The sequence below is a fragment of the Syngnathoides biaculeatus genome, chromosome 21, assembly GCF_019802595.1.
Source record: "Syngnathoides biaculeatus isolate LvHL_M chromosome 21, ASM1980259v1, whole genome shotgun sequence".
Taxonomy (NCBI): Eukaryota; Metazoa; Chordata; class Actinopteri; order Syngnathiformes; family Syngnathidae; genus Syngnathoides; species Syngnathoides biaculeatus.
In genome coordinates this window covers 2,941,403-2,951,260 of record NC_084660.1, presented here as the reverse complement: position 1 = coordinate 2,951,260, position 9,858 = coordinate 2,941,403, and the positions used below count along the sequence as shown (strand labels likewise).

General features: G+C 53.1%; 2 protein-coding genes and 1 non-coding gene across 4 annotated transcripts; all 3 read right to left on the bottom strand.

Annotated features, from left to right (window-relative positions):
- Positions 1-274: 274 nt before the first annotated feature.
- On the bottom strand, positions 275-4,174 carry haus6 (HAUS augmin-like complex, subunit 6). 2 transcript variants are annotated; one of them, XM_061808150.1, is made up of 14 exons: positions 3,780-4,173; positions 3,565-3,660; positions 3,412-3,490; positions 3,197-3,329; positions 2,978-3,122; positions 2,776-2,838; positions 2,647-2,704; positions 2,404-2,577; positions 2,147-2,340; positions 1,944-2,061; positions 1,776-1,872; positions 1,637-1,697; positions 1,179-1,359; positions 275-1,110 (listed from the first exon to the last, which is right to left on the bottom strand). In XM_061808150.1, exons 1-14 carry the CDS (start codon positions 3,914-3,916, stop codon positions 607-609), a joined length of 2,040 nt encoding a protein of 679 aa, XP_061664134.1. In that variant the 5' UTR covers positions 3,917-4,173; the 3' UTR covers positions 275-606. The 2 variants fall into 2 exon arrangements, with proteins under 2 accessions (XP_061664134.1, XP_061664133.1); XM_061808149.1 differs by having other exon boundaries at positions 1,637-1,872; positions 3,780-4,174.
- LOC133494992 (small Cajal body-specific RNA 8) lies at positions 1,466-1,596 on the bottom strand. Its single transcript, XR_009793477.1, has one exon. It is a non-coding gene; the product is annotated as a small Cajal body-specific RNA 8 (non-coding RNA).
- Positions 4,175-4,416: 242 nt separating the features above from the next.
- plaa (phospholipase A2-activating protein) lies at positions 4,417-9,781 on the bottom strand. Its single transcript, XM_061808148.1, has 14 exons — positions 9,455-9,781; positions 8,492-8,685; positions 7,807-7,907; positions 7,574-7,694; positions 7,306-7,473; positions 7,044-7,179; positions 6,797-6,966; positions 6,582-6,733; positions 6,142-6,361; positions 6,008-6,073; positions 5,866-5,937; positions 5,690-5,797; positions 5,439-5,603; positions 4,417-5,082 (listed from the first exon to the last, which is right to left on the bottom strand). The coding sequence occupies exons 1-14, from the start codon at positions 9,613-9,615 to the stop codon at positions 4,514-4,516; spliced, it is 2,403 nt and encodes an 800-aa protein (XP_061664132.1). The 5' UTR covers positions 9,616-9,781; the 3' UTR covers positions 4,417-4,513.
- Positions 9,782-9,858: the final 77 nt, after the last annotated feature.

Sequence of the window (9,858 nt, the reverse complement as noted above, 5' to 3'; positions counted from 1 at the left end):
AAGGAGTACTCGCATTCTGTCGCTCCTTAACTGAAATGCCAAAGTAAAAATATTGTCCAGAAGTACCCTCATTTTTAAAACGACACCAGTTTTGATGACTGGCACGTAAAAAAAAAAAAAAAAAAAGACAAGCTATCACTGGTATTAAGTTTTTATGCCATCCAAAAGGTGTTTTCATCATTTTGACAGAACTGGAAAGTGCAAATGTTTGGAAATCTTAAGTACAGACAGTAAGAAAACATTCACAACACTTCCAAATTTTAAGACAAACAAATGTAATTAGAAGAGTTTATTCACTAAAACTAGAAAACAAACGTCACTGAATTCCCATTTTAAATACATATATTTACATCGCAACTTGTAGTCAGAAAGCATGCCAATTAAGGGATGTTAAAGAGGCGTCAATATGGAAAATGGGGTTCCGGAGGATATTTCAACCGGCAGCCGTGTAAGCTGAAACGAAGAACAGAAGGCGGAGTGGGTGGACGTGTCCAAGCCAAAGGGAATTTCTTGCATTTTGACGCGATGCAACACGGACACGTGTCACGGATGGGGCTTTATCGCCCACAGGGGAGAACCGGTGCCGCTGCGTCTTCAGTGGGGAGGTCAGCATACGGCATCCAGTGCGTCCAGATCCAGTGAAAAAAAGGCAGGCGGCGACGGTCGCTCGCTGCTCCAAGCCGGAAGGTCACCGGCAGATAGAAAACGATCAGGCGCCGACTCGTCCCCTTGCGGGGAGCGGACGGCGATCGATCGGTCTTCCTCGTCGTCGTCGTCGTCGTTGAAGCTCAGCAGTGTCTCCACGCTGGGGAGTTCTGGCAGAGTTTCTTGCAAGAGGCTGAAGGGGCTCGAGGGGCAGACGCTGCCCCACAACGACCGCCGATTGCCTTTGGGGGTGCCGGCCGAGCTTCCGGCCACGCCGCTGTCACGTTTGGCTGCGTCGTCTTCCCCCAGCGCCTTCGCAAGCGACTCACTTAAAGTCTCCGTTGTGCGAGCGAGCGGCTTCCTGGTGTTGAAGGGATCCCCACGAAGGACGCCGAGAAGTCCCCCAAGTTCCGAACGTGCCGGGCTGCCCGTCGTCGGACTGGCCGCGGCTACGGCATCTGCAAACTTATAAGCGCGAACTTGTTGCCGCAGCACCGCTGTCGTTTCTTTCAGACGACAAACCGCGACAATACCTGGTCGGCGAGGTCATCACATTCCACGTCTAGATTTTGCTTCTTGGCCTTGTCGGCAGCCCTCACAGGAGGCGGAGACGCGTCCGCGAGCCGTTCCAGAGCAGAGGCGGACGGGGACGACTCGGCGGCCGCGGCCCCCCGCAGGCTTTCTTCTTCTTCTGCGGCTGCGGCGCGACGGCCCCTTGCAGACAACAAGTCACGTTAGAGCATTTCACGCTCGGCGCTACGTCAGGCGGCGGGACTCGAGCGACTGCCGCCGACCTGAAAACGCGTTTGGGCTTTCCTAAAAGTGTCTGCTCCGTATCTGTCTGTGGTGATTTCTCTCAGCTCACCACAGTCATCGGAGAGCACGGACGCTCTCGGGAGGACTCGTGACGGACAGAGCACAGCTTCGGACTGCCCGGGTATCGGCCTCCCGCACCGCTCCCAAAAAGAAGAAATAAGATGCTTGAAGTTACCCTTCGGAGTCGGAGGAAGTTCCCCTCTCGCCCTCCGCCGGAGGACACGGTGAAGAGTTCTCTGGAGGTTTGCGCAAGCAACAGGAAACATTACGACCCAACTTCGGCGAGCCGCAAAAGTCGACGGAGGGCCGCTCACCGGGAAGCTTCGCCGGGAACCGGGAGAAAACGTCGTTTGCGTCGCCGGCATCGAACGACGGTTGAGAGCGAGCCAACGGGGAGAGAAAGCCACTCGCCTACACGCGAGGAAAATCAAGGACGAGACTCCAGCTCGGATTTGATAACACGACCTCGGGCGGCCACTTACCAGCTGGTCGTCGAGCAGCGACACGAAAGGCACGTCCGACCACTTGTCGTCTGACTGCGCCGCCAGTTCGCTGATGTCGCTCCTCACCTCCGGAATCTCCTCCATGGAAATCTTCAGTCTGAGTTCAACAAAAATTCTGAATATTTCCATCGAGCTTTTCACGGAAGCAACCGACAAAGTCGTCGTCGTCCCTCCCGGCTCACCTGAGGAGCTGCAGTTCCTGCGAGCGGCGGAGCAGCCGCCGCCACCGCTCCCGCAACTGCGACGGGCCCGACCAGGCGGGGTCCGGCGGGGACTCGCCCCGCTCGTCTTTCAGGAGGCGCAGAGAGTGGGTGAACAGCTCCAGGGCGCACAGCAAGTTGAGCTGACCGTCCACGTACACCTTCCCCGAGCGCAACTGCCGAACGCGGGTCAGCGTCAACACGGGCGCGCCGGCCGAGCGAGCGAGCGCCGCACTCACCTGCTGCGAAGGCCGCTCCAACCTCTTGAACAGGCACCGGGGAACTCCAAGGCGCCACCCCGCGCCGTCCAAGGCGTACTGGTCCGCCTCTCCTCCCAGCACGCTTTCCAACACCTTTCGTTTTTGCTCGGTCGTCGACAGCGTCGCGCCCACGGACGACCACAGGGATCGAACCTGAACACCGCGAATCCCATTTGTTCAGCCACGCGCTCGCGCACCCCCCACGCACACTTTCGACGTTACCAGTTCAGTTTTATCGGCCAGAGACTCCTCCTCGGGGACACCGTCGGCCACGTGCTTTCTGGAACGTAGAACCGACTAATTGGGTATCGTGCAAAAAGAACGGCCGGAAACGAAAAAAAAAAACCTTACTTGAGTAATTCGTTGTACTTGCTACTCTCGGCCACGAGGTCACGCAGAGAATTCCCGACACTCCTAAACGGCAAAACAAAATACGGGCCGGCGTTTTGAAACGCGCCGGTTGCAAAAGGCCTTCCCAAATCTGCGCTACACACACTGACCCGCCCAGCCAAAAAAAAAAAAAAAAAAACCCACAGACGCACAAAAAACTCACTGGGCTCTTTTGTGCTCGTCCTGAAGGAAGCAACGCTGGTGGACGACCTCCCGCAAAAACCTTTTCTTGATCAGGTCCAGTCTCCTGGCGGCCGTGTGGAGCGACGAGGCCGGCTCGGCGGCAGCACCCGGCACCCAGCTCCCGTCTAAACCCGACATCTGACGATGACTTGCCAGGGTTTTGAAAAAGTCACGAGAACGTTGCTGGTTATGCGCCTACCGACGGCGAATGTTTTCATTTCCTGGAGCATGACGTGCATGGCGAGATGGACCATCAAGCTGGTGAATTTGGGACCTCCGGGCGAGAGCAGCAGCGACATGAGAACTTTGGAGCCTGGATATCCAGTTTCATCCTAACGGGAGCACAAGAAAAAAAAATAAATGCACAACAAAGCTTTTTTTTTTTTTTTTTTAATGAAGAACCCGACTCCTCACCATTATTTCTCGAAGCCAAAAGCAGGTCTCCTTGCGAAATTCAGCATCTTGTTTGCTGCTCACCAAAGGAAAGCAATATCTAGGGAAAAGACGGTAGTAGAGACTTCTCGAAAAGGGAAGCCGCATATCCAGAATTGCTGCACATCTCCTTACTTGTACGTCTGGTGAAATCGTGTTGGGTTGAGTTTTTCCAGCAGGAAATGGATGACAACGAGGAAGGCATCCTTGTTGGGTTTGTCAAACATATTCCTGGAACGTCGAAAAACAAAACGATGAAGCAGATTTGGGGAAATGTTAACTTCGCGTGGAAAAATGTATCGTAAAACAAACAAACAAAAAAAAATTTAAAAAAGAAGGGCGAGACTTACGGTCCCAGGTTCGTGTGTTTTGCGGTGGCCTCCGTGGCAAAAAACGAGAGATGACTTTCGGGCTGAAAGCCCAGCCCAAGAAGAGCAAACCACAAATATTCGCCGTTCTTTTTCTGGAAACCCGTTTGGCACGCCATTTTTTTTTTTTTTACATAAAAATAATGATAAATAAAGTTAAATCGATAAAACGAGGTCCACTCAGCAGGCAAACGCGAACAAACGGCAAGCTCGCAATTCTATCCCCAAAGTTTTTCGGCGTGAACGGAAATATATCCAAAAACTCGACAAGAAAACTCAAAATCCGAATGAAACTGTCGTCAATCTTTCCGACATTTTTGTGAAGTAGGAAGTCGACTGCTCGCGAGGCAGAAGACGACCGCCAATTTTTATATATGTAAAAAAAAAAAAAAGTACCCGGATGTTGCAGTTGTCTTCTTCTGTTGTGGCGAACGCACTTCCCGTTGCGAGAATTTTGACACTGCGCTCCCAGCGGATCGGAGTACAAAATGCAAATCCAGCATACACGACTACCTCCATTTTCTGAGCCGCTTATCCTCCTCGAGATACATTAATGGTTGCGCGAATTATTTTTAAATTGTAACAGGTCAGTTCAGAGAGACACAAAGAGAAGGCCATCATCGTTGAAACGTGTCCTTTTTATTGATTGCAGATCATACAAGTCGGGTTCCGCCACACCGTGTGAAAAGCTCAACAGCTCGTCACAGCTCTCCTCATCATTGGAGTTCTTTTAAAAGCAGCTGACAACACTCACCGAGCTTGGAGGGATCAGACACGCTCGCGTATTGGGAAATTTGCGCGCCCACCCCCAGCGAGCGGGCCAGGTCCCGGGCCGTTCGGTCCGAGGCCACGGTGGTCCCCAGCGCGACCAGCAGTCGGAACACGGCCTCCTTGTCCCGAACGGTCTCCAGCGCCCGGCTGGCCACAGACAGGCACTGCGCTTTGGCCTCCAGGTCGGGTTGATTCTGCAGGCAGCCGGCGTAGTTCAGCACCAGGGTGGCCAGAGCGATGTGGATGTTCTTATTGCAGACGGCGGCTAAGTCGGCGGCCCGCGACAGGACGGCTTCGCGCCGGGCCAGGAGGAGCGCGCGGCCGTGCCTGCGGCTGAAGCAGTTGCACAGGACGCGCAGCGCCAGCATCTGATTGGCGGCGCGGCCCTCGGGCCTCATCAGGCTCAGGAGGTGGTCGCACAGTCGGACGCCCTCGGCCTCGTCGCACAGGCTCTCGTTGACCTCCGGGTGGCGCACGGCCAGCCTCAGGATGTCCAGGACGGGAAACACGATATCTGGAGGGACCCAAGAGAAAAAAAAAAAAAAAAAAAAAAGAAAAAAAAAGCTCATGCTTGGAGGGTGAATGGAGCGGAATCCCACAAACGTGGTCCGGGCGGGTCCCACTTTGAAGAAGACGAGGAGGAGGAGGAGGCCATAATGCCGCCCCAAAAAAAATCAACACAACAATTTCTTTGACGGCCAATTCGAACTGAACTCTCTCAAGGCCTGAAACATTTGAAATTTGTTCCAGCAGGGCGTGACGGCCGCGGCATGTACCGGAAGTCTCGACCATTCTGCCGCATTTGCCGTCTGTTGTTGTCGCACCCGAGCGGCTCCCGCACCCGGCCGAGAAAGACGATTCTTATCGTACCTTCCGGCCAGTGCGAGGCTTTCCGCAGGAGGCCGATCTCCTGAACGGTCGGCGGGCGCTCGTTCGGGCCGCAGACAGACTCCAGCAGCCGCTCCAAACTTTCGAGCAGGTCTTGAGAGAGTTTGTGCTCCTGCGGGGCCCCCGCATTCAACTCTTTCAGCTTCCCTGGACCGCAAAGCAAAGGAAGCGAGACTTCAGACAAAGAGGACGCCGGGCGCAATTTTTGCCGTCGGCGAGCAAAATGCTCTCACCGACAATTTGGGAAAGATTGGCTTGCTCAAAGGTCACGCCGTCCGTCTTGGGGAAGTAAACGTTGGTGCTTTTCGGTCTGAGGGCCGCCGAAGAATAAGCCCCTCCGCCTGTTCGATGAAACAAATCCGCATCCTGAATCTGGGTTTGGCCCGGGGTGGCGCACGCGCTCGCTGACCTGTGAAGGGGTCCGCCGCACCTTCGGCAGCGACCGAGCCGGGCTCGGAGCCCGGGATGTAACGACCGGAGCCTGGGAGAGGTTCCGAGACGGCGTCAGTAGGGGGAAAGAGACGGGTCCGTTTTCAAGCGCAATATTTCACCTGTGAACGGATCGCCTCCAAAGTTGGCCCTCCCGTCGGCGGACCCGGGGATGTACCGAGCTCCTCCTGTCGGAACGCCAAAAGCCGGGTGGAAAAATAGCGAGACCCCGAGGGCAAACGCGGAAGTCTCTCACCAGTGAAGGGGTCGCCGCCGGCGGGCTGCGCGGCTCCCGCCGCGTGTCCTTTGGTGTTTTCCATGATGAAATTGGCCACCTGGTCCAGGAACATGGGGCTGAGGTCGTTCCTCTGCAAAAAGTTGTGCGCCGTCAGCCAGGGGTCCTCCGACACGTTGTAAGGCAGCTTCATGGACGGACCGCCCTCGTTCACGTCAATCGTGAAGACGTAATCGTACTCCTGGGGGGGGGGGGGGGGGGGGGGGGACCCGAGGGGCATAATGTGTTGAATGGAATCCTAAAACGCAAGTCCCGACGACTTAAAAATTGCTCGGATTTCTTCCCCGCCCCTTGCACACACTCTGACGTTCACTGGACACTCGAAATTGCCCCGTCGGTGCGATCGTGACTAAGGATGAGCGGCAAAGAAAATGGACGGACGGACACGGAGCCGCCCTCACCTTTCCTTCATACGTGACACTTTTGGACGTCTCCTGGTTGGAGCCCCCGACGACGTCTCCGATTTTCACCCAGCGACCGTCACTGACGCTCCACTGGTACGCCTCCACCTTCTGGCCGTCTTTAATCAGACGCGTCTGTCCGTCACGATTCCCTGAAAGGACAAAAAATGGCAGCGGACCGGCCGGCGTGTCTCAAAAATACGGGCGTGCGTTACCGGGCTCGTTCAGATGTTCCCGCCCAGGAAGTTCCTCCATTTTGATGTCTCCCAGGTCCCCGGTCTTCGGGTCGATGGCGGCGTTGGAGAGCTCGTCCTCAAAAGCCCGAAGGTCCGCCGCGCCGGCCACGCGATCCTCCGCCTCGGTAAAAACTCGAATGATGCCATCGCTGAAACGGGAGCGAAGAGGTTTTGTTTTTGTTTTTTTTAATAAAAAGCAATCAATAAAGTGTTTTCCGAGAAGGACCTCGCGCCGACGGCGATGTCGCCGCTGGGTAGGATGCAGCAGCACCACACCGACTGAGCGGGCAGGCGGAGAGTCTGCGTACACTCGCCGCTCCTCCAGATCCGCAGAGTCCGGTCCTCTCCCGTGCTCACAAAATCTAGCACGACAGGCGCAAACACACACACACACACACAGAAAGAGCAAGAAAATGTTTGAACACGGCGACGACAGATGAGAAGCTGCAATGCGGAGAAAAGATTCCGCCATCGGGGGGCCGGCGGACCTCGACCGTTCGGGAAGACGGCCATGCTGTAGATGTAGTTCGTGTGGCCGTAGTAGACCTGAGCGCATTCGCCGCTCACCAGCCACCTCCTGATGCTGGTGTCGTTGCTGCAAGAGAAGAACTCGGCGCTGCTGATCACGACAAGTCCACGTACGCAGTCCTCGTGGCCTGAAAAGGAACAACAACAACAAAAATGTATATATATATATATTTTTTTTTTTTTTTTTTTGATTTCCAGTCTTATGAGCTTGGCATTCACGTAGGCTACCTGTGAATGTCCTCTCGCATCGTCCAGCTTTCCAAAGCTTTATGGTTCTGTCCGCCGACCCAGACAGCATGAGTCCCTGTTCGGGCAACATGGCCACCGCCCACACTGCCGCGGAGTGGCCCTGCGGTCAAACGAGCGATTTGAAGGGGAAAAAAAATTAATAATAATAATAATCAACGTCGGCGCCATTTTTCCAGAAAAAAAAAAAAAAAAAACAGACTGGTGAAAAGCACCTGCAGCGTCATCATGCACTTCTCGCTCAGCCACACTTTGGCGCTGGTGTCCCAAGAGCCGCTCAGAAGTGTCCCGAACTTGCCAGAAGACAAAGTACAAACTGTGGACGGACGACATTCACAGCACATGGAAGAACTTCACAACTTTCGCCACTTCTATCAAAATCCCTTCACGCGGCGCTAGCTGCAAATGATATTTTCGCCAGGGAGCGCTTGACATCCCAACAACATCTCGGCCCGGACCCGCAAAAAAAAAAACGCAGGCCCAAAAAGCACAAGTTCAACGGATTTGGGACGAAAGGAATCGGGACGCTGCCACTATGATGGTGCAAATTCTAAATTTCCATTTTCAGTGCTTTACTTTGCTCATATTGCAATATTTCAAAAGTGTGGTGCGCAATCATTTGAAAGTGTGCACGTCATGCGTCTTAACTAAAAAAAAAAAAAAAACATAAATAAACATCCTCATTGGGAGGTTTGTTCAACAACAGAAAAAGATGCTGACTTGTTATTTACACTGGTTAGGAAAATCAGCGAAAAATATTGATCGTAATTTGCGAGGGAGCAAGCAAATGTCACGCGCTAACTCATTCATCACTGAGTGAATGATCATTGAGGAATCACTATCATGGAGAATTATTACCATCGGAGACTTATCACCGCTACTCCAAGCAGCGACGCTCACCTGCGTTTTTGTGACCTTTCAGCGTGTACAACGGCTCCGCTTGGTCCACCCTGAATACGCAAATGTTGTTGTCGTTCCCCCCCGTGGCGATGAGTCCTCGGGGGTACGCGTCGCTCGGCGCCATGACGCACACGCACGACACAAAGTTGGAGTGGCCGGACATGCGTTGGAGCTCCGTGAAACCGCTCTCCGGGCTGCAAACAACGGAAACAAAGTGAATTTTCTTGGCATTCCGACGGCTGCAGTGAGAGCGTGAAAAAATGCTTTCAAGCAGAACCTGAAAGGGTTTGTGACACGTAACGACTTTTTTTTCCCTTCTTTTGGAAGAGATTATTCATCCATCCATCGAATTTCTTAGTTTCTTATCCACACAAGGGTCGCGGGGGGCAAATTAGAGGGTTCAATTCATGTTGCACGTTTTTGGGGCCGGGATTCGAACATCAGTCCTCACAACTCAGAGGCGAACGCTTGACAGATGCCTGGGAGGGGTTAACAGCATTTCAATTAATCCAAGGAGAAAACTGGTTTGATATGCATGTAAAGTAAACACGTAAAGGACGATGTCTAATCCCAAATCGACGTACCACTTTACAAGTGCAGTTCTCCTACATTTGACTTTAATACGTTACATTCAATCCTTTCAAGTCCATTTAACCTCGAATATGTAAGCGTGAGGATTGTTATGCGTGAAAATGTCCACATTGCAAGTGTTCTGGGGGGGGGGGGCGCAATTTGAACACGCACGCACGCACGCTAAATTAGGACGTAGTGTTCATTTTGTGTATCTGAATGAATGGAAAAACAGAACTGGATTAGCACACAGCAGAAATTATAGCACATGAAAGCGGCTAGGTTGAACGCACTTTGTGTGGTTATTCCTCGGTCGTAGTTTGACAACATTTAAGGCGACAGAGTGACTTTAAAAGGCGATTTGTTGTCTATCCGGCAAATGCTAGCACCTACCTTGAGTTGGGGACCCAGATCCTTCCGGTCCGGTCTCTGGAAACAGAAACGAACCCTTCTTCGGGGGAAAAGGCAGCCGCTAGCCCCCGAACGTCCATTTCGTGGCCCGGAATGGAGCATCTGAGTCTGTAAGAGTTGGATGGGGCCGTGTTCTCCTCCATTTTCTTGCGGGGAAACCCAGAAGAACTGCGGTTAGTTGTCAACTCCGAGACGCCACCGGGAGTTAAAAGCTAGCGGAAGCGGAAACACGTCACTGGGGCGCCGTAATCGCCCAAACTGCTGCAAAATTTGTATTCAAATCAAATGGAGGAAAAAAAAACACGTTCGTACACAACGCTATATCCACAAATAAATGGAATTACGATACATATGCCTACATTTATGCGCCTGATTGAACGTGTTGG

Bases quoted from the DNA above. Each gene is read 5' to 3' on its own strand.
- plaa (XM_061808148.1), bottom strand. From the start codon at position 9,615: ATGGAGGAGAACACGGCCCCATCCAACTCTTACAGACTCAGATGCTCC. The intron at 7,180-7,305 runs GTCCGCCGGCCC...CTGTCGTGCTAG, and splicing joins CGTCTTCCCGAACGGTCGAG to ATTTTGTGAGCACGGGAGAG. The intron at 5,938-6,007 runs GTGAAATATTGC...AACCTCTCCCAG, and splicing joins TGGAGGCGATCCGTTCACAG to GCTCCGGTCGTTACATCCCG.
- haus6 (XM_061808149.1), bottom strand. From the start codon at position 3,916: ATGGCGTGCCAAACGGGTTTCCAGAAAAAGAACGGCGAATATTTGTGG. The intron at 3,491-3,564 runs GTAAGGAGATGT...TCTTTTCCCTAG, and splicing joins CGATTTCACCAGACGTACAA to ATATTGCTTTCCTTTGGTGA. The intron at 3,123-3,196 runs GTAGGCGCATAA...TGTCGGGTTTAG, and splicing joins AATGAAAACATTCGCCGTCG to ACGGGAGCTGGGTGCCGGGT.